The 26,681-nt window shown below is 53.8% G+C and overlaps 2 protein-coding genes across 5 annotated transcripts in view; both read left to right on the forward strand.

Moving 5' to 3' along the window:
• Window positions 1–1,643: 1,643 nt before the first annotated feature.
• CPN1 (carboxypeptidase N subunit 1) lies at window positions 1,644–13,871 on the forward strand. Its single transcript, XM_074874025.1, has 9 exons — window positions 1,644–2,055; window positions 5,077–5,273; window positions 5,963–6,118; window positions 6,589–6,771; window positions 8,293–8,404; window positions 9,126–9,265; window positions 9,567–9,666; window positions 11,595–11,713; window positions 13,592–13,871. The coding sequence occupies exons 1-9, from the start codon at window positions 1,833–1,835 to the stop codon at window positions 13,721–13,723; spliced, it is 1,362 nt and encodes a 453-aa protein (XP_074730126.1). The 5' UTR covers window positions 1,644–1,832; the 3' UTR covers window positions 13,724–13,871.
• Window positions 13,872–24,866: 10,995 nt separating this feature from the next.
• DNMBP (dynamin binding protein) overlaps window positions 24,867–26,681 on the forward strand; it is a 29,348-nt gene continuing 27,533 nt past the window's right edge. For 3 of the 4 annotated variants that reach the window (XM_074875030.1, XM_074875031.1, XM_074875032.1), the window contains exons 1-2: window positions 24,867–25,377; window positions 25,497–25,658. The gene's annotated coding sequence lies outside the window, so the exon portion shown is untranslated. Of the gene's footprint in view, window positions 25,378–25,496; window positions 25,659–26,681 lie in introns of those variants that run through there. The other variant, XM_074875033.1, reaches the window with a different exon arrangement.

Here is a 26,681-nt window from a genome sequence, read left to right on the forward strand (position 1 = left end):
CTTTCTTTTTCTGGTCATGTCTTCAAAAGATACTTGTTCAAAACCAGGACTTTTACACTTTTTTTTTTTTTTTTTAATGGGCCATAATTGAGAGGAGGGCGCTGTGCAGATGGGGCAGAAGACCAGCAAGGCACAGGGACAAGGAGAGAAAGGACCATGATGGTGGGGCTGGGGCAGAAGAAAGTTGGAAGTGAGAAAGTCTGAGTAAGCCAAGCTATGAGCAGGCAAGTCATTTGCTTTGCCCACCAACCAGCACTGTTTGCATTAGAGTCTATAAACAGGGGCTCACTGGTTTTACCACTGTTTTTCTTGAGAAATTGAGGCAGAAAGGCAGTTGCCAGCCCAAGTGGATGTGGAGGACAGGTAGGAAAGCAGTGGTGCTGGGCAGCACTGGTAGAGGATGCTTTGCTGGGGAAGAGGCAGCTAGAGTAGCCCTTGTCACAGGCATTAGAGCAACACGGTGTGGATCCACCTCAAGGTTGAAGGGAAGGCATATGTTTAGCATGGCACTGAGTATCCTGAGAAGCCCACTGCTGATGTCAGGAGAAGCTCCTTTCTAGCATGGCCAAAGGGAGCCTTTTTCTTGGCATGTCCAGCCATGATGGTAAATCTTTGGGCTGTTTGGGCTCACATTTGGGCTCTGTGTCAGGGATGTCCTAACAAGGATCTCTGTCAGAGCTGCTAAGCTGCTGGAGTTTTAGCCCCACGGGGTGAAGGCTGCAAAGCAAGGCTGCCTCGCACAGCTGTGCCTGTCTGCCCAGGGACCCTGAGGTGAGCCCTGCCCACCAGGCAAGGGTACGTGGCAGAGGGGTAGAGAAGAACCAGCTTCCCCCACATCCAGAAACAGTCTAGAACACTTTATTAACAGACAGCAGAGCATTTTCATCTGCCTTTAGGCTGTTGAGCTCTTTTCTGTTGCCAGTTGCCCAGTGCCTGTTGGAGCTCATCATCATGCCTACTCGCAGTGCACAGCAGGGAGATACCAGACTCTGAGCTGAGCTCTCCTGGCTGGTACCTGCTCAGCAGACAACACCAACATCAAACCCCACGTTGCCCTGTCCTCCCCCTGCAACGTCCTAGCTCGGCAGTTTGGGGGGGCAGCTGGGGGGAGGGCGATGCGGTCGCTGTCCCTGATCATCCCGGGAGGAGCGGGACTGCCGGGTGAGCAGGGGCCGAGGCAGGGGGGCCCGCAGACCCGCAGAGCCTGCGGCCGCCTCTCCCTCCGCTTCCCCAGGAGATGGGGCAGGAGAGCAGGCGCGGCTCCAAGCTGGCGGCCGGGCCCCGGCGGGGAGCGGCGGGAGCTGCCCGCGCCGGGCAGGGCTGCGGGAGCCGTGCGGACACCGGCGCCATCCCCACCCCGCTCGGCTCTTGCCCCACGGAAGGGCTCGGCGACGAGCATCACCCCCCGCTCCCGGCGCCGCCCGCCGCCCCCTCTCCTCTCCCCCGCCCCGCCGCTTGCCGTGCGCTTGGCAGCCCCGACGCCCTCCGCAGCCAGTTTTCCAGTTTTCCAGCCCTGCGCTTCTTCTGCAGTGACAGCCAGTGGCTGCGGGGGCCTGTTTACTGTCCGGTTAATAAGTGAGCTGGAGCGGGGGGGAACTTCTCCGACGGCGGAGAGCGGGCTCGCCGGCGGGCGGGCGGGCGGGGGGAGCATTCCTGCACCGCGGGGCCCCGGCGCGCCCCGCTCCCGCCGCCCCCCGCCGCCCCCCGCCCGCAGGTGCAGGGGGCTGGCACTCGGGAACTGGAAAGAGCTGGTTGGAGTTTGCACTTTAAGCTCCCGGCTGGGAGGGAGCCGGGGGCTCGGAGCTGGTGTGGGCGCCCAGCGCCGCGGGAGGATGGCTGGGTGGCTGCGGTCCCTCGTGGGAGCCCTGCTCCTGCTCGAGGTGGCGGCCGCCCTCAGCTTTCTCCACCATCGCTACGAGGAGATGGTGCAGGCCCTGTTCCGCGTGCAGAGCCAGTGCCCCTACGTCACCCGCATCTACAGCATCGGCCGCAGCGTCGAGGGCCGACACCTCTACGTGCTGGAGTTCAGCGACTACCCGGGCATCCATGAACCCCGTAAGTACGGGGGGGACGGGGACAGCAGTTCGGAGAGGCCAGACTTCGTCACCACACTCCCTACCACGAGGGACTGTTGGGGCATGGGGCTGGGGGTATCTCCCTTTCCAGGCAGGACTCCCAGTGATGCCTGGGTGTCGGGCAGTGCCAGCTCTGGCAGGGACCCCACAGCCATCCCAGGGACGTGCACGTAAAACCCGCATGCATGCAGCATGCTTGCGTGAGCTGCAGCATGGCCTAGGCACGTACTTTGAACGGAGCTCTGAGTTTTCAGCGCAAGCTAACATGAGAACCCGGGTGAGTCCCTCCCAGCACCCCACCTGCTCTGCCACCCTCTCCCTCCCAAAACAGCATTGTGCAGACAAGGAGAGGCAGCACCCACCCTCCACCCTTTGCTGCTGGATAGTGGCAGGAGGGAAGAGTTTGGCCTTTCCTCCTCCAGACCCCAAAACCAGGGGGACAGCAAGCAAGGGACCCCGGCAGAGCGGCATGGGGGCTCCCACCACCCAGCCGGCCCCACAGGCTATGCAATCCCAGTGGCAGGCCGGCCTCAGGGATCCCTACCTGCTGCCACGTGGCCCTGTGGAGCCTTGGCAGCAATGGCCCCTTGAGCTGCTGCCTGTGCGGCACAGAGACGCCGCAGAGCCAGACTTTGCTGGCAGCCAGGTGCCTCTGGGGAGCTGAGGGGACCAGCTGGCTCTCCAGGCTGGGGGCATGCACACAGGGCTCCCTCACTTCCCCACCTTGTGCCCCTGGGATGAAGATGCAGACAGGGCTCTGCCTGCTTTTTGCAGGATCTTTTGCCTTTTCAAATCCTGGCTGATGTGGTTAAACTCAGGGGCTGACAAGTCACGTGGAAAAGTGCTGGCAGTGTGTCAGAGGTGAGTGGGACCCACACCTGTGCCCCCCTCAGCAGAGCAGCTCCCCCAAACCTCACAGCACCCCGTGCCTGGCAGCGGCTTGTCCAAGGACATGCTGCTCTGGGGGCACGCTGCTCCCCTCCTGCGGCCCAGGGTATCGCCTTCAGGGGTGCTGTAAGGTGGGATGTGAAGCTTCCCGCCCTGACCATCTCCCACCAGCCCTGTTCGGTACAGGGAAGCCTGCACAGCACTGAGGACACCTCGGGCACCTCCACAGCACATCAGGGGCTGATTCAAAGCAAGGAGTGAGCAAAGGGCACTGGCAATGCACCACTGGATTTTAGACTTGCAGAACCACAGAGAGCAGCTGAAGGGCCACAGGAGGTGACGGAGATTTCCCCTGCCCCAGGCGGGCAGCATGGACCTGCAGCCCTGCTTGTAGCATGGACCACCCTCAGGCTGGCACTTTCAGGGTGTAGCATGAGGACTTCGGGAAACTGGACTCCCTTGAAGGTCGTGGAAAGTATCTCCAAAAAGCAAGCCTAGAGTCAGTGGGCTTACGTGCAGTAATTAGGGCTTGTGTGTCCACGTGGGTAATGTTTAGGGGTTGCATATTGAGAAGGGCTGACAAGTCCTGCTGCAGATTTGAACAAAGCAGAGAAAGAGAATCCCTGCCGACACCTTATTTTTTTAAATAAAGGCTGCACATATCCCCAGGACTTTTTTATAGTTTTTATAACTGGATTACCTAATTAAATCAGTTCTCATGTCCCTGAAATCTAACCAGGTCAAAACATGTTGGCCACCTGTGGTGTCCTGCGCTGAGGCAAAGCAATCAAAAGATACGGAAAAGCAAAATCTTTTGCCAAAATTAGAATTTTTTTTAGACTCTGTCTTCAGCATGTCTAGATGTGGTGTCTCTTCCCTGCACGGCAAAGGCTCAGGGGATTTTGGAAGCAGCAGATGCCGGACATGGGGCTGTGGTGCCTTTTGCCACAGGGATCCTGATGGACACCGTACACGGCAGCAAGACTGCACACTGCCACTGCGAATCTGATCACTGCTGGTGGCCAGAAAACTCACAAGGCAATGGGAGTCTCAAGCTCTGGCAAGACAACATTTGTAACAACACCCTATTTTTTCCTCACCCTTTTGTGTGAAAGTCAGTCTCTCTCTTTAACTGAATTCCCCTGATGTCTCTCATCCATCCAGCCTGCAATGGGACATTTTATTTTCCCACAAGTAACTGCTTTAAAAGACCCTCTGGGAAAGCATAATCTGTCCCTCATGTGTGCTGCCTCTCCTTCAACAAAGCAGCAAGTCCTGCTCTGAGCACTGTCTGCCTGTGGTCTCTAAGTCTGTATTTTGAGACCTCATTTTAGAAAAGTCAGTGGCAAAAGACCTTTTTGCTCATCCTGGAGCTGCCCAAGGGACAGTTTGATCCATATGCAACTCAGACACTGAGGGTTTCTCCAGGCTCTTGTCCCTGTCCCTTGAGGGTGAGGAAGCTCCTAAACCCTTTCCTTGGAGGCAGGTAAAGGGGAGGGAGGGAGGAAACTGCTGCTGCTTCCCACAGGCACGGAAGTGAGGGGCTGACAGCAGCAGCCAGAGGCAACTGTGCCCTTCCAGTGAAGGAGCATGGCTCTGCCTGAGACAGGGATTGATTTTATCCTTCAGAGTAATGAAAAGCTCCTTAAAGCATGCAGAGCCAGGAATGTGCCATGCTGGTGATAGGCACTGAGAGCAAACTGCGAAGGGCAGAGGTAGGAGAAATGGCCTGTCCACCGCCACTGCCATCCACCACAGAGCTGGGAGGCCCCGGCACCCCAGGACTCAGGGTGGCAGCAATCTTGCCAGTGCTGCCTCTCCCCAGCTCAAGACCAAACCTCCTCTAAATACATCCTCTTGTGTGCTCCAAAGGCAAGCAGCATCCTGGTGGAGAGCCTGAGCTGTTCCCAAAGATGCTGTGACAAAATGGAGGGAGCCCATATGAGAAAGACGCCACTCTCCCTTACCGAGGTTTGCATTTTCCAAGGGAAAAGGCCATTTCACACCATTTATTGGAGGTTCCCTGGGCTTGCCCAGGCTCCCTGCAGTAGGAATTGGCCCTTCTGCCCTGTCCCAGCCCTGGCTGATGATGTCACTCTCTTGCTCTCTACAGTGGAGCCGGAGTTCAAGTATGTTGGGAACATGCATGGGAACGAGGTGCTGGGCCGTGAGCTGCTGCTGCAGCTCTCTGAGTTCCTGTGCGAGGAGTACCGCCGGAGCAACGAGCGGATCACCCGCCTCATCCACGACACGCGCATCCACATCATGCCCTCCATGAACCCCGACGGGTACGAAGTGGCTGCCAAGCAGGTACCAGGCAGCGATCGCCTCCTTCAGCCGGGTAGGGGCAGGAAGCCCTTCAGATCCCTGCGGGATCCCCTTTACCATGGCTATGGGGAGAGGGCATCCTTCCTCTTCATGCCCTGCCAAATTTGTCCCCCTCAACTGGTGTCACTGCTTCTCACCTCCCATGTCAAGAGCTTGCGCTGTGTGTCCTGCCACAGGTGGCCCTGGCAGATGTTGAAGGAGGCTTTGTACAATACACCTGCCTTACCTGCCCCAGACATTATTTGTCACAGGAGGGTCACTGCAAATCCCCTGTCCTAGGCTGGGGTAGTGGCAGCTGAATCCCACTGTCATGAGCAGACAGGGACATGAGGGATGGGGTGGGGGGAAGCCCTCTAATCTCCCCCTCCAAAAACCTCACCCATTCCTTCGTACTGCTAGACCTCAGGGAGATATTTTATTCATGGCTCTTTCAGTTGAGGCAAATTGTTTATTTGGCTTGTGCCTTGCTCTGTCACCCTGGAAAATGAAGATATTGTTACTGACTTTCCCTGTCAGTACCAATACTCTTTACTCTCCTGACAGCAATAACACACATGTTGCGACTCAAAGGCACCGAAGCGCCGTTACGACGGCCGGTCCCTGCCGCTCTGATACCCAGCCTGCCTGCGCCCACCCTGTATTCACCCCCGTGATGCACCTTTGCCCCGCAGGGCCCGGACAGCAACGGGTACTTGACGGGGAGGAACAACGCCAATGGAGTGGACTTGAACCGCAACTTCCCTGACCTCAACACATTCATGTACTACAGTGGGGAAATCAGTGGGCCAAATCACCACATCCCACTGCCCGACAACTGGAAAAGCCAGGTACCGGTTTGGGATGCTGGATTAGAGTGGCTCAGCACGCAGGCAAATACACTGTCCTTTGGCTTGCACAGTGCTTGTCTCCTTCTTCATGCCTTCTGCATGCAGAGAAATGATGCAATACTGTCCCGTATCACAGCTCACACCTCTGCCAGGAGGAGATGCTGGCACCATGGCCAGCCTGGGAAGAAGATTGGAATGCACGGGGCAGAAGAGGTGGCACGTGCTGGCTAATGCCTGCACCTCAGGTTTTGGGGCTGTGCTGGGACAGCTGTAGCAGGGTATGCACAGGAGGAGCCTGCTCTGTATATCAGAGCAGGTGGTGGAGAACGGAGGAAGCTGCAAGGACTGAAGCAGGCACATTGTGGGGCAGGGTCTGATGTGACTGATCATGCTGCAGCCTGTGTGGAGCAACAGCTGGCCCAGAGGTGGATGAGCTCTTCTTCCTGTCCCCATCCCTCTTCTCCTCACAGGTGGAGCCAGAGACGTTGGCTGTGATCCAGTGGATCAGCAGCTACAACTTTGTGCTCTCAGCGAATCTGCACGGTGGAGCAGTGGTGGCAAATTACCCCTATGACAAGTCTCAGGACCAGAGGTTCAGGAGCCACCGGCGCACGGTCAACACACCTACCCCTGACGACAAATTGTTTCAGAAGGTGAGCTTGGCCCCAGCAGGCGAGGGCATTCCCGCAGCCCTGGCAGGGTGCAGCGTGCGAGAGCTGGCTGGGAGTCTCTGGTCACTGCCTCATGCAGGAGCTGAGCCAAGAAACGTGTTGGAAGTAACTGTTAACAGATTACGGCATTTCTGCCAGCCACGGGCTCGTGAGCCAGGTCAGGGCAGTCCCACTGTGAGCCAGCCCCACCACACAAACAGGCCAGTCTTAACCCTCAGGAGCCCCTTCCTTGTCCATGCCCGTGCTTGGGTTCCCTGTAACCCCAGTACCACCAGTGTCTTCAGTACCACCCTGCTCTTCCAGAGCTAGAGCCTGCCCCCAGCTTTGCTGCACCATCATAGGATTTTTTCCTAGAGAGGTGGCAGGGTCTAGCTGGGGGTCTGCTGAGAGCAGGATAAGGGAGGCGGGTGCCCGGGAGGGGCTTGCAGATGGTGAAGAATAAGAAATACAACAAAAAGAGCACAGGAGCATAGGCAGACATCAGGGAATGTATCAGTCCGTGCCACTGATCCTGCTAGTGCTAGCTAAAGCCTGTGGTTTTTCTCCATTGTTAAGATGTCCCAGAAAACAGTGCCTTCAGTCACTGCTTCCATTAGGAAACATCCAGCACAAGAAAAAGCAAGTCTGCATTAGAACAGTTAATGAGAAAAATAAGTCTGAGCTGGAGTTCAGCCTTCTCTGGAAGCAGAGGCTATGCAGGGGCTTGCCAGGACCTGCTGGGATCAGGGCTGTGCTTGTACCCAGATGTAGAGAGGCTGCAGTCTGGGGCGTAGGCTAATGATACCCATATCACCTCAGAAGTCAGAAATGTAGTGAAGTAACTGTTTTCATGTTGACAGAACGAGATTACACCAACATCTGAACCGTAATACAAGGGTATAGAATTTGCATTAGAAAATGCAAACACTGGTTTCTCTTAAACTGAGTTTTACACAAAGGAAAGGCTTTGGATGCAGTGGCCCCATTTTAGCCCTGCCTTCATGTCTAAAAATAAGCAGTAATCTTAATAAGGGCAGTAAACAAGTTGTTGCTAGAACCAGAAGTTGCCCAAACTCTTTCCTAATCCAAATTCCCCTCATATATATGGTATTTGTATCAGGACTGATACTGGTTAGTTTTCCTCGCATATCTTCTCCCCCTGTTAGTGCCTTTTGCTGTGTGGGGGGCAGCACCAATGGAGCTGGGTGCCCCAGCATGGGCCCAGTGCCCTCTGCTCCCCCTCAGCAGGAGCAGGGCAGAAGCCACCTGTGCCACCAGTAAGCCTCCAGCTTGCCAGATTTCTGCTCTTCCTCCTAAACTTTCATCTGTCTACGTTTCGTAGAGGTCCTGGACACCTCGAGTTGTGTTCCAGAGCAGTAAAACGCAGGAGCTGTCTCCTGTCTGACTTCCCTCCCAACTTCCCCAGCAAAGCCTGTGCGGGAGGGATGATATTTTGCCCAGAGCCAGGCAGGGTCCCTAGCCGCATGGTGCTGGAGCAGTGACCACCAGCTGCTCTCTCTCTAGCTGGCCAAGACCTACTCATATGCCCACAGCTGGATGCACCGTGGCTGGAACTGCGGGGACTACTTTGCCGATGGCATCACAAATGGGGCATCCTGGTACTCACTCAGCAAAGGTAAGGGCTGGGCAGGTGAGCACCACACACAGCAACGTGTTGAGCTGAGAAGAGGTGAAGGGATAGACAAGAAAACTCAGAACAAGATGAGTTGGGGAAGGGCTGGGGCAATAGCACTGTGCCCTTTGCTAGACATCATTCTGGTGTCTGCATCTCAGACCAAGAAATGGCTTGGGAAGACTGGAAGTGGCTTGGGAAAGAGCCACAGAAATAGCCAAGGTCTGCAGAGACCTACTGTGTGCTGCTGGACAAAGGAAGCATTAATCTATTAGTGTATTTGAAAATGCTACAGCATAACTCCATCAAGACCCAAGACCAAAGGGAAGACATTTCTTGTAGCTGCTGGTTCATGAAAAGTCTAATTTAAAAAGGCATGATGAGGAAACTGAAAATCAGCAAATTAGGCTAGAAGAAAAATTGAAGAGGAACTGGAAAGAGATATATAGCCCCTGTAGTACCCAACCTCTATGAGCTTCTGAAGGCAGAGTGGTGAATGATCCAGCTGAAGGAGAGAGTCGGGCAGCCACAAGGGGAGGGGGCTGCATGGGCGGAGAAGGCTCTAGTCGTGCTGACATGGAGGGAGAAGGCTGCACCTGCAGAGTGAAGAGGGAGAGTAGGACAGTTCTGGTAGAAGATAGACAGGGGCCAGGATGCCTGGGACACAAGAGTGTGGAGGGAAGGGGGCCTTGCATTACCCTGGCCACAAGCTCTTCTCTTCCAGGCATGCAGGACTTCAATTACCTCTACACCAACTGCTTTGAAATCACCCTGGAGCTGAGCTGCAATAAGTTCCCCCCTGAGGAGGACCTGGAACGGCAGTGGATGGCCAACCGGGAGGCCCTTGTTGCTTTCATTGAAGAGGTAAGGGTCCAGTCCTGAGACCTATACCCTTCTCCTGCAGGCCAACATTGGCCCTGATGATAGGGGACCAGGAGGCTAGGTGGGGAAGGGAGGTGGTCATGAAACTCACTGGGTGCTCTAGTTGGTGGCCTTTGAGGAGGCTGTTGTGTCCTAGACTGGCTCTGCTGGGGGGAACCAGGAGAGCCAAGGGTCTGGGGAAAGGTGGGTTTGTCCCCAGAGCTCTGCCCTCCTCCAGTGCTTGGCAATACCCTCTTGAGCGAAGGAGGGTCCTTGACCCAGCACTCTGTCTCCCTCCCTGCAGGTTCACCAGGGCATCAAAGGGATGGTGTCAGACGAGAACAACAATGGCATTGCAGGAGCAGTGATTTCTGTCCAGGGAATCAGCCATGACATCACCTCTGGTGGGTTGTCGATCCCCTTGCATGCTGTCCCTTTTGGATACAGCCTCTCAGAGGCTATCTGGGCATCTGGGAGGAGGTTAGCAGGCGAGGCTATAATATGTGTGGCCAGCATGGTCTGCTTCCCAAAAGAACTAACTGTGAGAAATGTGCCTGTGCGTCTTGGCCCAGGGAGTGCTTAGGAAAGCTTATGAAAGAAAGAGGTGAGAACTGGAACACAAACCTTATTGTAAAGTACTTCAGAAAGTCAGGTCCTATTTTACCTGAAGGAGAGGAGAAAATACATTTGTATATAACGAAAGAGAAGATTGAGGGAAAAATCTACTCAAGTATCTAAGTATCTACACAGAGCTGAAATAGCTGATAGTAAAGGACACGATGGCAGAACAAGATGAAAGACTGAAAGTTGAAGCCAGACAAATTTAGCCTGAGAATGAAGTGCCACTTTAGTTTATCCAAGCTGTGGTGGTTTCTCATTTGCTGGCCAATTTTAACCTCCTTTTCATAAACACCCTTCTCCAGCCGGACCAGACATTAGACTGGCTGCAGAAAATAGCTGATATTCCAGCTCTTCAGAGGTCAGACTATCAAATCATCAGAACTCCTTCTGGCCATAGGTCTGTGACTCAGTAACACTCTAATGTTTGGCACTTACTATGCCAACCTGTATAGGAAGGTGGAGTATGCAAGAGGTCACAATCACAGAGGCACTGGCTGCAAAGGGCCCTCTGAGGTCTCCTGGCCAACCTTCTGCCTGGAGCAGGATTGTCCCCATCGTTGGCTCCGATCAGCCATTGCTCCCTCCAGCTGATTCTCACTGATCCCCAAGAGTGGAGATTTCACAGCCTCCCTGCTGTCCTGTGCCAAGGCTGCACCACCTTCACGGTGAAGCTGTGCTCCCTGCTACACCCTGAAACTCTCAAGCAGCCATCTGCGGCTGCTGCCCCTCCTTGTATAGCCTGGCACCGCTCTGAGGAGTTTGATCCCATCCCTTTGTAGCTGCCCTTCAAGTAGCTGCTGGCTGTGAGCGGATCCCCCTCGGCCTCCTCCCAGCCAGGCTGAGCCTGCCCAGCTCCTCCAGCTCTCCCCGTGGGGCCTGAGCTCTCCCTGTGGGTCAGGAGCTGTGGTTCTCCCACATCTCTCTTGACCTGGGGGCACCAAAACTGGACACGGTATCCAAGCGCAGCCTCCCCGGGGCTGAACAGAGGGAGAAAATTCTTCCCTTTGACCTGCCAGCCACCCTCCCTGTTTTCCCTTGGAAGCCCCTGACTCATGTGTCTCACTCATACCAATTAGCCCCACCTAAGCCAAAATAACACAGGCTGCCTGTAATGATTACTCAAATTTGCAATACCCATCCAGTTCCATAGATGGGAATATACTCAGATTGTGGAAGTAATCCATAATGTGCTGCTGTCCCTAACCACACCAGTACAGTCTGTCAAAAGGCTCCTGGGGCTTCCTTATACAGAGAGTATCGGGGAGCAGCTGAACTGATGAGCAATTAAAACTCTGCTGATAACCCAAATGTGGCAAAATTGTATATGACAGGACTTAGAGATTGCATTATGCATAAGGAGTCAGACTGGACCTGTGATTGCCCTTAGGTCTGCTGTCATCTAACTGGTGAGCGCTCAGATTTGCAGCCTCCCTGCACAGGCAGAGCCAATGCCACTGTACTGTCCCCTTTCATTTGACATTTACTTGCAAACTGACCTCTACTCTGTGACACTAATGAGACATGACTTGCAGTCTACCAGCGTGAATCCAGCCTTGCAGTAGCCAGCAGATTTGGAAGGCAGGCCAAAAATTGCCTGGGTTTTGAAGGCTACACATCCTCGAGGAAGTACACTCGGCAAGACCTACTGTAATATCTTTTGCTCTGCTCCCCGTGCATCCTGAGTGCTTTCTCTTTCCACCTTGTGTTCCAGGTGATATGGGGGATTATTTCCGGCTGCTGCTGCCTGGCACTTACACTGTCACAGCCTCTGCAAAGGGGTACCAGCCCCAGACAGTGACAACAACAGTGGGCCCAGCTGCACCTTCATTGGTGAGTCAGGCTGCATAGTCATGAAGGTGTCTCAAAATGTCTTCATCCCAGGTAGAAAGAAATGCAGTGGCGGATGTCTAGTGAGCAGTAGAGAAAGGAGATGGGATGTAGAGCATTGCCAGTGGCTACAGGCTCTCTGCTTTGGCAGACACAGGGCTCCCCACAGCTCACAGAGAGGGACAGAGTGAAGGCAATGCCATGTGCCTCTCGATTCCTTACTGAGGGCTCGCAGCTGCACTGGGCTGCAGGGCCCGCTCCTGTGTCCTTCTGCCTCCTGGCTATGGGGAGAGCCCCTGGCTGGCTGGCTGGGGCTGCTGTTCTTTAGCTCTCCCTCCATCCTCCCCACTCTCCAGGACATGATGATGTGGAGACAGCATCTGTTCCCTGAGGCTCTGTTACCCCCTGGCTCTGTGGGTTTCAGTGCTCTGCTATCATCTGCATCTTGCCTGGGACCAAACACGTTATCATACTTGTAGCAAGAGGCTGAAGTCTGCCTTTTTTTCTGCTGAGAGCACCCAAGACAGATGAGAACCGGGTGCCAACAAAGAACAGCCAAGTACCTTTGGGATATGAAGTACTCTTGATACCAGGGTGTCTCCTACAGCGCCTTTCTGAGGGCAAGGCTGGACAACTAGAAATTGGTTATAAAAACAGTGAGTGGTGATTCCTGCCCCTGCTGTTGCCTTCTGAACATGGTGGGACTGCAGATGCAGCCTCCTCTAAGGATCAGCAAGAACCCCCTGGCTACGGCATCCTGGCACATTATTTGCTTCACTGCATGTACACTGGTCAGGCTCTGCCATAAATACACTGCGGTGGTTCTCCCACCCTCCTTCTCTTCATCCCACCCTACTCAGCCTCTGAAGTTCTTCCAGAGTTGCCTTTTTCTCAGGATTAGAAACCTTCTAATTTTCATCCTAAATTTATTTATGGTCAGTTTATCCCTATTTGTTCTTATGCCAATGCTGTGCTTTAAATAGCTCCTCTTCTTCCCTGGTATTTATTCCCTGATGTATTTATAGAGAGCTGTCAAGCCCAGTCCTAGCCTTTGTTTTGCTCTCTGGCTCTCCTTTTTAAAATAGATTTTCCTTTTACCATGTTACTGTAGAAGACTGATTTGTTCCCTGATGGTCTGATTTTTGCAATCTCCCCCCCCACAGCAGCCCTCCTGTCCCCATTTCCCTCTGCCCCTGCAGCACCTCCCGTACCCACCATTCACCCCATCCCTCCCCCAGAAAGCCCACACAGCCCGGTTCCAGTTTGTCTTTTCTGTATGGCCTCCCCATTCCCCATTTCTCTGATGCTGTGTCCTGCATGCTTCTTGACCCCTTCTCCCTCTTGTACCTGCTTGCATGGCTATAGTGGATGGAGGTTTCTTTCCTGGAATTTTTTTTGTCTGGATCTACTGAAAGCACTGGTTGCTGAAAGACTGCTTAAGCAGGATGCAGCTAACGAGATGCAATTGAAAAAGGACTGTCTGTTTTAAACCATCCTGTGTATTAAATATTCACAGAGATGCAAAGCAATGCTATTTCTCTACTCTCTTGTGAGAAAAGATGAAGAAAGATCACAATTCAGTCCCTTGCCTTTCACAGCTCATCTTATAAACCATCCTAGGACATCACATTGCCACAGGAGCAACTCTGCATAAGAAATGTAGCTGATTGTTGGTACAACAATTCCACAGGAAAAAAAAAATTGTTCCCAGCTCATTTAAGAACTGAGTTCCCATTGTATCATAATACTGGCTGAGGCGTGTTATTGCTTGTCTTGGCCCAAGAGTCAGCTTCGAAGGCTAGTGGCAGAGGCTTGTCCTGCAGACCCCTGAGCCAGCAGAGCATACACTGTGTTACACAATTATTTTTGTTCTTTCTTCAGGTACATTTCCAGCTCAAACAAGATGTGGTGAGGAAGCCCCCAGAGCGTAAAGCCTCAGGCACACGCATGAACAACAAAGCCCTTCAGAAGAAGGTAGTGCCAAGAGCCACCCGCCGGGGGACCCAAAGATGAGGACAGCTCACTTGGCTGAGAGCTGAGGGAAGCCATTTATATGAGGCCTGGCTGATGACTCCAGCCAGTGAACTTTCCAACAGTCCAGCATGAAGCTAGCCCAAGTTATTAGGTTATTAAACAAGGAAGTATTTAATCCCTGAGAAAATCGTGAAGTCATTCACAACAAAATGTGCCTGGGCTGCAGTTCCCCAGGCAGTGTGTCTGTAGCTGCTGAGCTCTTCTCCTGCACTCACTCCATCTTGGAGAGCTCTGCTCCCTTTACTCCTGGACTCAGTTGCTACAGCCCACATGAGATGCCCAGATGCTAGTGCATACCAGGGAGAATGAATCCAGGCCCTGGTCTTTGGTTGCTGCACTCACAGGCTGGACATGTGAATCCTGGCACTGGTCCTCTGGGTGCAAATGCCATGCTTCTCCCTCAGATAAGGACGCTTGCTGCCTGTAGACCCTGAAGTTAGCAGGAGGTTAAAAAGCAGTCAGTGATGTGACCAGCTCTGAATACAGTTTGTCCCACACATAGCACAGCTATTGCTGGTTGGCAACACCACAAGTAGGAATGCAGCACTGGGAAGTGGTGGTCCAAGGTCATCTCCTGGCTGATGTCACATTTATCTTGATGTGCAGATGGGACCTTCTGGTAGCTGGTTTGGATTATTTGTAGTCAGACAGGCTGAAATGATACACACTGGTAAAAGCCAAGGATTATCCCATCTCCTTATGTCTTCAGACCCAAACCAGATGGCTCACTGAAGGGTCTGCTTTAGCCAACACAAACTATTAGTCTGAGCACAGGAGCAACTAGGTGAGGTCTGACAACTGGTGATGCGTAGTTGATTTGATGTTCCTTTGAGAGAAATAACCCGGAACCTTGGTCCTGTCAATGTGCAACAGGGAGGTGAATGCTTGATGCCAGCAGTGTGTTGTGCAGGTACAGCACAAGCCATGAGAGTTGTAACTGGGTTAGGGAAAACATGATCCATAGTTCAGTGGGGTACTAAAGGCTGGGCCTTAAAATGCTGCTTAGGCTGCGTGAGCAGGTTTGGAGTGGAAGCAGGAGTAGAAACAAAGCTGGTTATTTCCATGGTAAAAATATCTTAGGCAGGCAAAACCTTTCTAGCATTCTTCATAGAAAATAACTCCAGAGGGATAAAGAGGTGCCCCCATGTGCCCCACAGATTTCTTTTTGCTTGGCTGGTTATCCCAATCTCCCCCATACAGCCCTCCATTGTACTGGCTCTCTCCATGCCTCAAGCCTATCCAAAAAGTGTCCACCAGATATCCCCTTGCTCCTCCTCTTTTGCAAACATCTCTTCATCTCTTGTGAGCAACCTCTACCACCCTACTGCATAGGCAATATTCTGCACTTCATCCCTCACCGTCACCTCCTCCTCCATCTCTGCTACAAGATGCTAGTGGCATTTTCAGCCCTAGCATCACACACGCACTCTTGTAGCTCTGTCTGCTGACAGAAGCTGTTTCTCTGTCATGCCTGTTCTTGGAAGGGCGGAGCAAATTGTCCCTTGCAGGGTATTTATACAGGCTATTGTGAAAAAAGTGCCAGGAATGGTAGTGCACTTAACCATGGCAGTGAGTGATTTCGGTCTGCAGAGGCCAGTGTGGGCTGGAGGCATTGGCCAGTTCCACATTCACAACCAAAGCTGAATTCAGATTCTCTCATTTTTTATCTTTCAGTGGCGAAAGGAAATGAAAAAAGATGGTGAGACTAAGACGTTCAGACTCCTGTGTGTTTTAACACCTCTTCCCCTGGCCAAGCCCAGCAGCATCACTCCAGATGCTGGACCCTCCTGTTTGAAGCCATGTGTCAGTGCACATTCACCCAAAAGATTTCCTGGTGGATGTGCAGGCAGGGTGAGGGAGGCCACCCTGTGTCCCACAGCCTTGGCCCCAAGCAGCATGCAGAAGAGTCTGCTGTCACCATGTGTCTGACCCATATGCAGGAAGATATTGCTGCCCCCAAACACAGCACTAGCTCAGCTGGCTGAGCTAACCACTCACCTCTGAGGATGTGTATGAAGCTGAGAGCAAGGAAAGGGCTCCCAGGAAGCAGCCTTCAATGGGCTAATTCAGCTGGGCAGTCCCTGGACAGGGTGATGCTCAGCCTGCACAGAGCTGCCTATGCCACCTGCATCCCAGCAGTGTCACAGGTCACCTTGCTGAGCCTACTGGCTGCAGGGTGCTCTCATGTTGCCCTCTTGTGGTCCTAGAAAATGTAGGACCATCTCAATTCCCCTTACTTTCCAGGGCAGAGTCAGAGGACGGGGATTTTTCTCTAGAACAGGACAGCCAGCCCAGGAGGCCACATCACTCACCCTCACAGGCTGCTGTGGGGTTGGCAGTGCAGCAGCAAAATTAGAGTCTCAGTCACAAGCTTTTTCCCCTACAAGAGGATTCCTATGAGATGCAACCTTCTGGAAGAAGAGCTGGGATTTGTCCAGCTCATTCTCCTCCCAGCTCTGAATATTTTTGTGTTGAACAGTTTGGGAAAGCTCCACTTGGCCATGGCCGAGCTCTCCACGTGAAAACATGGTTACAAAATGTTTCTGAGGCAGCACTCTCTTAGCACGCCTCTCAAAGGCTTGCCATGAACTTAGCCCCTAGTGTTGCAAGAAGTGTGGGCTAAAAGCAGCGTTAAACCTTTGGACATAACATCTGCAGCACAGTGGTTTCATGTTCTTTTGAGGCTCCAGTCAAGGCAAAAGCAGTTGACAGGTTTGTGTCAGAAGACACAGCAGTCGATCCTCCCCATCCTCTTTGGGACACTCAAGATTTTGTAGGCCTCTTCCTCTATCCTATGTCCTTCTTCCAAGCTGAACAGTCCCTGCCTACACAGTTGTTCACTGTGCAGTCTGTTCCCATACCTCTGAGCATCCTTACTGCCTGCCTCCAAACCTTCTTCCATTCTTTTACCCTTTCTGAAATAAGGGGACCAGAACTGTATGCAGACACTGGAGAAAAATGTAAACAAAGTGAAGCCAGGTCTGGAAGAATGAACCAAAACTCTTACAAGCAAAACTGTGAGGATCTTGGGATGAACAGAAACCCCAGTGGGGAGGGTGGATAGGACTCTGTGCATGTGATGCATGCTGCTTTCTGTGGCTGTCATGGAGGAGGCAGAAAAAGGGAAAACAGAAATAGCTGAACTCAAATACGATTGAGGCAGCTTTGCTGGGGATGTCAACAGAGGAGAGCTGGTCATGGCAGTGACCTGAAAGGCTGTAGGAGGGATTGGGATGACGAAAAACGCTCAAAACCTGTCTTGGCAGCCAAGAACAGCAGAAATTTTGAGTCAGAGGACAACATCTAGAGCCCTGTGGCAGGGGTTGGCATACATTCTTCAGCTCCACCAAGCTGTATACAAGCATCTGTACCTGGGGGGAAGAGAGCACCCAGCTCCCTGTGCAGCTTCAGGCCCTCTGTCACAGGCATCTCGCCGTGCCAGCAGTGTGGGCCCTGGCCTCAGGAGAGCAGACAGGGAGTCAGCACCCAGCCTGTGCACCTACTAACACGACTCCGACAGCGGCACGTGCGACGCGCTCTGCACACCCCGCTCCTGGCTGGTGGCAAGCCATGCTGGGATCTGGGTGGTTGCTATGGAGAAGTATAGCTAAATGCACAAACAAGTGCCAAACGGTGGTTAAGTGCTCTGGGGGCTGAGAGAGACGGGGCTCTACAGCGTGTTGCTGGGGGATGGTATCCCTTGGGGCATGGAGGCTTTTTTTGGATGTGATGCACAAACTGGCCCTCCCTGTCACGTTTTTCTGCCAGGGAGCTATTTGTTTTTCTCCATCTTGGTGCTCTGGCATGATCTTACAGTGTATCTAAGCAGCCAAGCCAGCTCCTAGCAGCAAAACTGAGACTGCACCAGATGGGCAGCACAGATCCGCTCGTCAGCTGCTGCCAAAGCTGAAGCCCACGAGGCAGCGAGAGACTCCCAGGAGAAGGCAACAGCGGGGAAGGGGAGCCCCGGCGCTGCTCCTGTCTGCGGGGCGGCAGCGCTCTGCAGGGAAGAAGCCGAGGAGGGTTTGCACAGGCAGCGCCTGCCCTGCTCCGCGCCGGAGCGTGGGTGCTCTGCCGGCACCCCGGAACAGGGCTGCACGGCGCGCAGCCCCTGTGCCCGGCCCGCTGGCTACGGGGCGGCTGCACCCCACGTCCCCGCGCCTGGCACCCCACGTCCCCGCGCCTGGCACCCCACGCCGGCAGCGTGTCCCACGTGGGGGTGTCCCCGTGGGCCGCCGGGGGAGCCGCCTCGCAGTTTGGGGCCGAGCGGTGCTGCGAAGGGGGATGTCCCCGTGTCACCCGGGGGTCCCGGGGTCCCCAAGGCTGCGGGCCAGGCCCCGCGGAGCAGCTCCGGCCCATCCCGCCGGCCCCTGCCGCGGCCTCCCAGCGGCACCACTCCGGGCCCGCCGGGCCGGGGCGGGCGGGGGCAGCCGGGCGGCGGGGCGGGCCGCAGGGCCGGGCGGGGCCCTGCGAGGCCGGGCGGGCGCTGGGGGCCGGGCCGGGGCCCGGGCGGGGCTGGGAGGCCGCGGGGGGGCGGAGGCGGGAGCGGGACCCGCAGGGCCGGAGCGGCTGCGGCGCCCGGAGCGGGTCGGGAGAAGGTAGGGACCCGCCGGAGCGGCCGGGGGGGGAGCCGGGCGCTCTCTGCCTGCCGCCGCCCGGCCTAGCCGCTGCCCCGCCGGCCGCCCGCCCGCCTCCCCGAGCCCTGCGCGCTCCCGCGGCCGCCCGGCCTGCGCCTCCACCGGGCCCCCGGCGCGGCCCGGCCCCCCGCCTCTGCCGCGGCCCCCGCCTCAGCCCGCCGCCTCCCGCCCCGCCCGGCCCCCGCTGCCCTCACACCCCGTACCGGCACCCTTTCCCCCGCGCCACCCGGCCGAGGCCCTGCCTGTCCCGGGGGCTGCCCCGGGCCGGGGGGCTGCCCTGGGCCGCGCTGGCCGGCCCGGGCGTGGTGGGTGCCCCTGGCTGGGGTGCTGCTAGCTCGGGGGGGTGCTGCTAGCTCGGGGGGGTGCTCTCCCTTGGTGCCAGCAGCCGGGCTGTGGCAGCGTGTGGCCCTCCAGCCCTGTGTGCCCAGCTGGAACCTTGCTGTGCCCCACCGGCTCTGTCTCACGCTGCCCACACTGCCCTGGGAGCACTCTGGGCACCTCGGTGGCATGGAGCAGCCGTGGGGTTACAGCGGGAGCTGCCCGTCTACTCCTCACATGGCGTCCGTTGGGATTTCGGTCTCTTAAGCCGTGTCAGTTCAGCCGGTGGTGACGCAGGGTGGTCACCCACCAGGCATGCAGCTGGTGGTAGCTGGTGTTGCCTGGACGGCTTGTTGCAGGGGAACACCTGGCCCTGTAGAAACAATGCGGGTCTGGAGTGGTCTGGCACCAGGAGCCTGGAGCAAGAGCTCTGGTGAAGGGTGGCACAGGGGTTGCACGCAGAGAGCAGAAGCTGCAGGCTGCAGCGCTGTGCTTTCGGCCGGTGCTCCTCTGAGAGCATCCGTTCTGCTTGTGCCAGCCTGAGAAAAGAAACTCACAAGAGTTCTCCATTTGTTCTCGCTCCAGCAAATGCAGTTTCCTCTGCGTCGCTGCCAGCCTGACACTGTTGCCTTGTACTTTAACGGAGGTGAACTGGAGGTGCCTCCTCCAGTGGCCTCGCCAGGGTATGGAGGCTTGGCTCACCCTCAACACCTTCTGAGAGGTGGCTGCTGCTCCTGTGCTGACCCTTTGGCTGACCCTGAGCGGAGCCTCAGCTGATCCCATCCTTGACACAATTTGGCCTCTGAGTTCAAGCATCTCTGCTGCCATTCCTGGCATTTGAAGTACTCCCCCCACCTCTGTCCTTTCACATCTCATTCTCCTTGCCGTAATACCTAGGAAGCCTCTAGTTGTGTCGTAAGCGTTAACATCTGTTTTGAGGTTTGTCATGTTTCCATAAGTTTCAGTTTCTTCTGAAAGGCTCTCTCTCCCCTTGCCTCTACCATTCTCTCCTTTGCTTCTATTGTGATTCTATCTTTTCCTCCGCAAAAGGCCTGAAGGAGTTTGTAGATACAGAATTTGCAGTTTTGCAGATGCTTTGCCAAATACAGCCTCTGTACCATGATACAAGACGTCACTATCATCCCCCTCATCTTGACTCACTCCTCTGGCTGCGAGTCGTGCTGGGCATTGTGTCTAAATGTGTCCTCCTTGTTTGCGAGGGCCTCCATAGCGCCGATAATGCCCACATCTCTGAGCTGGCTGCTTCTGCCGTTCCGTTCTTGAAATCCTCTGCTCTGCCAAGGCCAAAGGTTTCAGTTCTCTCTCCAGCTGCTCCGCTTACGATTAGCAGTGACATTAAAAACTAGTACAAATGCAATGATTTTAGAGAAATGTTAGCTTGGCAATGGGATGGGAGGAACTGAGCAGCAGAGGAGAGGAAAGGAGTGACACTGGGAGCCTTGCAGAGCACCAGCTCTGCTAGCTGTCATGGGAAGCTTGGCTGGGTCTCAGGGCTCTACATGTGGTTGAGGTGTCCCTGCCGTGGGTGACTGTTCGGATGGACTTTGTGACAGTGGTGATGTGAGCTTGGGTGGGACAGCCTGAGTTGTGCTTACCTTAGCACTTCACTACCTTAATTGATAACTTCCCCTCTACCTCCAGCAAAAGTATTTCTCTAATCATGTTCTAAAGATTGCTCAACCCCACTTCTGAGTGACACAGCTTTTACTTTGTCTTATTTTTAGAACCTTTCAGTTAGGAAATAAAATCTGTTGCTTCCTTCTCAGGAGCACCTAGGGCCTCTGAAAGGAAGAGGTCCACGTGATGCCAGGTATCAGCAGAGTCCCTGCTGGGGATTTAGGTTCTTTGAAGATAACGAGCAGCACAGAACAGGACCGAAGGCGGGCAAAGAGCAGCGCTTCCAAGTCAAACACAAGTAATTTCCAGATTTCTGGATTCCCTGCCCAGCAACCAAAGCATTGTAATGGGCTTCTGTCCAAAAGCTATCTTGAAAAATATTGTTTGGGGTGCAAAGTCAAGTGCTTCAGTATTAAGGAATATCCTTGTAGTCCCAGTTCAACCTGTTTTGGATATGTACTCGAGGTGTAATGACCAATTTTATAATTGTATACCACTTACCCCCAATAGCCCAGCCATGGGTACTGCACAACAGAAGTGGTGCTGCTCTTGGGGTTTTGTCTGCTTCTTATTCTAAGTTGTATCAGTCTGTCTGCAAAAATGGCAAGAGACAACCGCGTGCCTTGGGGTGGGAGAATACAGGACTTGGTAACAGGGTCTGTAAGGTGTGTTCAGCCACTCCATACAGAATTTGGGAAACTCTTGTCTCCTAAGCTGGTGTTCTGGCCTTTGCGTGCTTGGGTCCCCAGTGCCAGGGATTAAATATCCATCACAGGTCTCCTTGCTCACATGTTGTGGCAAGGTGTTCTGCTTTGCATTAAAAATTGATGCTGTGCTCTAGTTTCCAGATGACTTTCATTTGCTTGCCATCTGGCCCAGCACGAGCTCTTCTTCCTTCCTCCCCAAGCTACGCTTACCCCACGCAAATGCCACCAGCCTGCCCTCAGCCACATCCTGCAAAAGAGCAGGTGAGAGGACTGTGACAGACAGGGCCCAGCTGGAGAGAAGAACAAGTGGTTGAATGAGTTATGTGGTACATGGCAAAGCTCCTGTGGCAAATACCCCAAACTGACGCCCATGTTGGGGGAGAGGCCAGAGCCTGCTTAAGCAGCCTTTGTCCTTGGTCATCCTGGTTGTGGACTTGATGATCCAACCTAAATTTATTAATTTCAATGATTTTTGGTATATCAGGTCACAGCCAAAGCAAAAGAAGCTATTTCTTTTAAAGTGAGGACATTCCTTTTCCTCTTGGGAGCCATATGGGGTTAGGAGGTGGAGTGCAGAAGAGGAGACCTCCTGTTTCCCACTGTGTGAAGCTCAGTGGGGGGCCTGTCTGGGATCTGCTGAGACAAGCAGCACATCCTAACAAGGGGCTGCGGCAGTCAGCATTTCCCTGGTGGGAGAAGGCTCCTCTTCTCTGCACCATCAGTTGGGATTTTGCCCTGCTTTCTGTGTTGTCCGTTCTGTCGGGATTTATAGGGTCAGCTCTGCAGTTCGCCAGAGCTGCAGTCCCTGCATTGGCACTATCTCCAGCCGGGGCCCAGGCAGCCTGGCTCAGCGGGGTATTGTTTATCCCACCCAGGAATGTGCAGGCAAGCAAGGACCTCCGGGAGCTTACAGAGCAACACGTTTTGCTCTGAGCAGGGGGAGTAACTGCGGGGGGTGGCGGCTCTGAGGGCTGGCGTAGGCGGTCAGAGTGTGCTGGTGTGCAGGCAACGTCCTACCCTTGAAGTGTGGATAAGGACTGTGCAAGCTGTGCAGATGCAGTGGGGTAAGGAGGAGGGAAGGAGGGCTGTCCAGATTTGGAGACCACAAAGGGGAACACAGGAAAAGAATAGGAATGCTTTGGCATGTAGTTAGTAAGCTTCTGTTCTTGACACAGTGGCATGAGAAGCCAAGCATCACTCCTGGTTTCTTCCCACTGCATGTTATGTACCGATCCTGCAGCCTAGAGCGCAGAGAGCTGCAGCATATCTCTTGTCAAAGCCAGACCCAGCAGCTGGAGGGTGCACTGAATGCATCTCTGGGGGTGGATTATGTTTTCAGTGAACAGTCATTGAGCTATAATGAGTGGAAGATGAATGAATAGACCTAGGTGAAATGCATGGCATTTTTCAATTTTAAAAAAAGATCACTGGCAGTATTTGTTTAATATTTTTAATATTAATTTCTTTAATCATTCTGTGGCAAACTCGGCTTTTGTACATTTCTGGGAATCTGACTCCTTCCTGGTCTACTGCTCAGGCAGGCTCTAAAGATTTTATAGAGATTGAGACATCAGCTGCACAAGAATCCACTTGTCCCTCCTGTGCAAAACCTCCTGTGGAAGCTCACACTGCATGTTTTGGTCTGATTGATGAAATGTTAGTTTTTCAGTTACGGTGCTCTCACGCTGACCATAGCCTGTTCTAACAGTGCTACTTCTTGAGTGAGAAGCCGAAAAATATTATTTAGAGGGAAACGAGTGGTGATAACACCTGTGAAGTTTGATTTTCTGGCTGCTAAATTTGTGGCATCCATACGTTACTGCTTTTTATCTCATGATCTGATCAGCACTTTGAGTATACCACCAGATTAGCTGTCTGCAAACCCTTTGGGGCTCTCCTTTTACTGGGGCTGTTTGTTAATACTTTTTGTAATCAACCTAAAATGATCTCTTCATGTTGCTGCCTTATCTCATGAGTGCTTGAAATTCTTGCTTTAGCACCTTTCAGCAAAAACAGGGAAGGCAGAACTCCCCATTTCTAAGGTACAGAAACTCATCAGAGACTCATTTCCTCACCATTACCATCAAAAAGATGCAACAAGGACATTTATATCACCATCTTCAGTAGGTCTGCTTCCATCTAAATGATGGCACTTTGAGCAAGTGCCTGACAATTATTTGTGGTGCTGATGAGTCCGTTATTTGAGACTTCTTACCCTGCCCAATTTCAGCTGCAAAAAGAGAGGAGGGATATGAGAAGTTGTCAGTCAGTGTGTAAATGCCTTCTTTTGGCTGCTGTGGCTTGATCCAGTCTGTGCTGAAGGTCTCAAAACAATATTGTAACAGAGTTAATAGCCGTCATTTCATTCTGGTCCCTCCTTTCATCAGCCCACGTTGGACCAGACACGCTTCAGAGCTAATGGCAAAATGGGATCGGCAGTCTTCCATGGAGGTAATGTTAATGTGTGCTGAGCATGCATGCAGGCAGGCTGAGGGGAGTGATTAATGCCCTGGGAATCCACTCTCTGCCTTGCTGCACAATGCTGTTGTGTCAGGCCTGGAGCTTGGCACCAGGGCAGGCTGCAGTCAAGCGCCAGGAACACGTTACCTAGTTTGTGCAGGATCAGGCAGCGAGACAGAGACAGCGTGTTCACAGCGGGGTGAGTTTGCTGCCGTGCTGCAGCTTCATACTTGCACGGTGAGGCTTTCTTTGGATGCGGGTCTGCTGCTAGGCGGGGGCAGGAGTCCTGCAGTTTGCAGTCCTGACCTCCGCCAGCCTGAAGTCTCCATGTTTGCTCAGTTGTGGAGGAGCCCTTCCTCCCTCCCTCTCTCCCTCCCCCAGGCAGGCAGGGATCACCCATCCTTGAGGTGAGAGGGAATGGTGCTTGGCCAGCTGTCAGGAACCGTGACTCACTGGGGATCACAGGCGGAACCCGGCTCTCCCTGCAATCTGCTCTTCCTGCTGGAACCTCTGCGTGAGCTGTTGCTGAATGTTTGTTTTCACCAGATCTAGGGTGGATCTGGGAGAAGCTTGGGTCCATCATTAAGCCCGAGGAGTTGGCCTCAGAAAGTTTCCAGTCTGGAAGATGCTGGGAGGCTTCCTTCTCTAGGTGGGGGTTTGGAGAAAATGTTGGCAGGCAGCACTTCATGGAGTAAGACAAGGCCAGGGTCCTGGAAAACGTAATATTTTGTATTCAATTCATGTTACAGAGCAATCAAACCCCATAAGACCTATTCACTGCTTTTGAATGCAGGGGCATACTGTCTAGACTTGGAGTCAGGGAGTGATCCTGCTCTTCTCAGTACTGCTGAGGGAACGCGGGCTTTTGGCAGTTTCAGAAGTTACTTCATGCTTTCTTGCCTCATGGGCTGGCTCTCAGGGACTGCTTTTCACATGAATAAGTTAGTGCCCATGTTTTATTATAACTGCAATTAATATATACATGGCAGAACAATTGCAATCCTGCCTGCCCCACTTGATCTGTCTCATTGGAAAATCTTGTACATTTTAATGAATGAGTCCCCAGAGCTGCAGGTGAGCTAAGGAAGTGACACCACTGTTTTCATGGGCAGGATCTGAGCCCAGGGCAGTGAGAGGGCCGTGTCCTCAGCCCCAGTGACTGCAGCAAAGCCAGGGTTTAGGTCTGCAGCACACATGCTGTAATTCTTATGCTCCTCAGCCCACTCTTACATTACACCTTTAACAGAAGAAATGCAAGAAATCTCACTGTACCATCATGTGCTCCTGGAGAAACTAACCTGAGGCCGCAATTATGCCTGCAATATTTTTTCCATCTTTGTCCAGTGCGGCTGTGAGGTTTGCATATTCAGAGTATGGCAAGGATTCCTAGGACCGTGAGCTCAGTTGGCAGCCTGCCTGTGGGGTGGAGGGCAGCCCTCAGTGCCTGCAAGGGGCTGCTACTGCTGTGCCTGTCACTACTGCTCTCCTGTTTGTGTCAGAGCATGCAGCAGCATGTCCCAGCCACCCCACCTCAAACAGCACAAGGCTCCTTCCTTGTCTTTAGTATTTCCAAGCTAATTGATGGCTCTTCCATCTTTTTGCCTGCTCCACATGGTCATGTTTTTAATACTGTTACTCCTTCTGCCTCAGTAGGTTCCTGCTACCCTGAACTGCAGCTCTTTGTGCTCCTGATTCACTCCAGTCCATTCATCTCTTTTTGGTGGCAAAGTGCTGTCGGCTGCTGGATATTGGGCTCTTTGTTTGTACAGCCAGCACAACACTGGTGACAAAGAGACAGCCTGTGCCCCAAGGAGCCCACATGCTACAGGGAAGGCAGTGGAGAGCAATAGGAGTGACGAACGGGATGGCAGAGGTGAGGGTGGCTGGGGGCCGGGGCACAGCATGCTGGCTGCAGCAGGGGCATGGCTGGGGGTAGGGAGGGACGTGCTGAGGAAGCTGTTCCTGCTGAGTACAAACCCGCTTTGTTCCCAGGAGGTGAGTCGGACTGGATAAACAGAGCAGTCCCGTCAGCAGAAAGCCTTTCCCTGGCTGGATCCCCGCTGGCACTCGATGGAAGTTGGCTGCACCTCGTCAGTGGGGAGGTTTTTCTCTCCCTGTGTTAGCGTCCCCTCTTCCTGACTCTCCAGGGCTCAGGTGGGCTGTGCGCGGCTATATGGAGAAATGGGAGCTCCGGGGGCCCTGTGTGTTTGCTGTGGGTGGTGGTGTGTGTTGTCACCATGCTCTTTCTGCTGTTAGCTAGGTGGGATGGTTTGACAAGCCGTGCTGAGGATGGTACGGGTATCGCCAACTGGGTGGCGCTTGGAGGGTGACCGTTTATCGTGAACGTAGAGGCACTTTGGGAGGGGAGGAGATTGGGTCCCATTGCAGGGAAGTTGTGTCTGACGGGACGGAGCAGGGGCTCTACTTGTGATGTGGGAGGAAAGCAGCCTGTGAACGGGGGGGGCGGGGGCTGCTGGTGTCGCAGAGGGCAGGGCTCTGAAAGCACCTCGGAGAGGTGTCAGCAGTGCCGTGGTCTGCCGGTAATTGCAGTGGGACAGGAAGATGAAGGGAAGCACTCACCAGTCCGAGGTGCAGATGTTGAGGAATAATCTTAGGGTTCCTGGTTGCCTTGGACGGATGCACCTTTCAGTTCCCCCACGAGGGATCTGGGAAGAAGGGAAGGAACAGCTGAAGCTGCAGGACTGCTGCTGCCGTGGTCTGGTGTATTGCCTAGATAGTGAGGCTGCTTGGTACAAAGCAAAGATTATATAGAAAAGTGTTGTGGCTTAGCAGCTGCTTGCAGGGGAATGGGGAATTCAGGACATAGCCCTTGATGAGGACGTCTTTGCCTGCCTTCAGGTCCCCTGCTAGGGGGAATTTTAGCCTTGGCTCCCAGAGCCTTGGACAGGGTCTGCACCCTCATCTCAGCCTGGCTTCTCTCAAGAGCAGTGGTGAGGCCTCCCAGGGGATGGCTGAGCGTGGTATCTAGAAGGCAGAAGGGGCATTTCCAGCCAGGTCTGAGGATGGCCAGGCTGGGTCAGCCCAGGCAGACTTTTAGTTTGCTAGTGGGGAAGAAGATGGTGGGGTGAGCTTGCCTGAGTGGACTTTGTGTCTGTTCTCTGTGGGGTAGAAGTGTGACGCTGCTCCAGCACACGGTTCCTGTGGCCCTGAGCAGTG

This window comes from Strix uralensis, chromosome 7, assembly GCF_047716275.1.
Source record: "Strix uralensis isolate ZFMK-TIS-50842 chromosome 7, bStrUra1, whole genome shotgun sequence".
Classification (NCBI taxonomy): Eukaryota; Metazoa; Chordata; class Aves; order Strigiformes; family Strigidae; genus Strix; species Strix uralensis.

Excerpts from the sequence above, each read along its gene's own strand:
- CPN1 (XM_074874025.1), top strand. The coding sequence starts at position 1,833 with ATGGCTGGGTGGCTGCGGTCCCTCGTGGGAGCCCTGCTCCTGCTCGAG. Across the intron at positions 2,056-5,076 it reads CCCGGGCATCCATGAACCCC|TGGAGCCGGAGTTCAAGTAT; the intron begins GTAAGTACGGGG and ends TGCTCTCTACAG. Across the intron at positions 6,119-6,588 it reads CCGACAACTGGAAAAGCCAG|GTGGAGCCAGAGACGTTGGC; the intron begins GTACCGGTTTGG and ends TTCTCCTCACAG.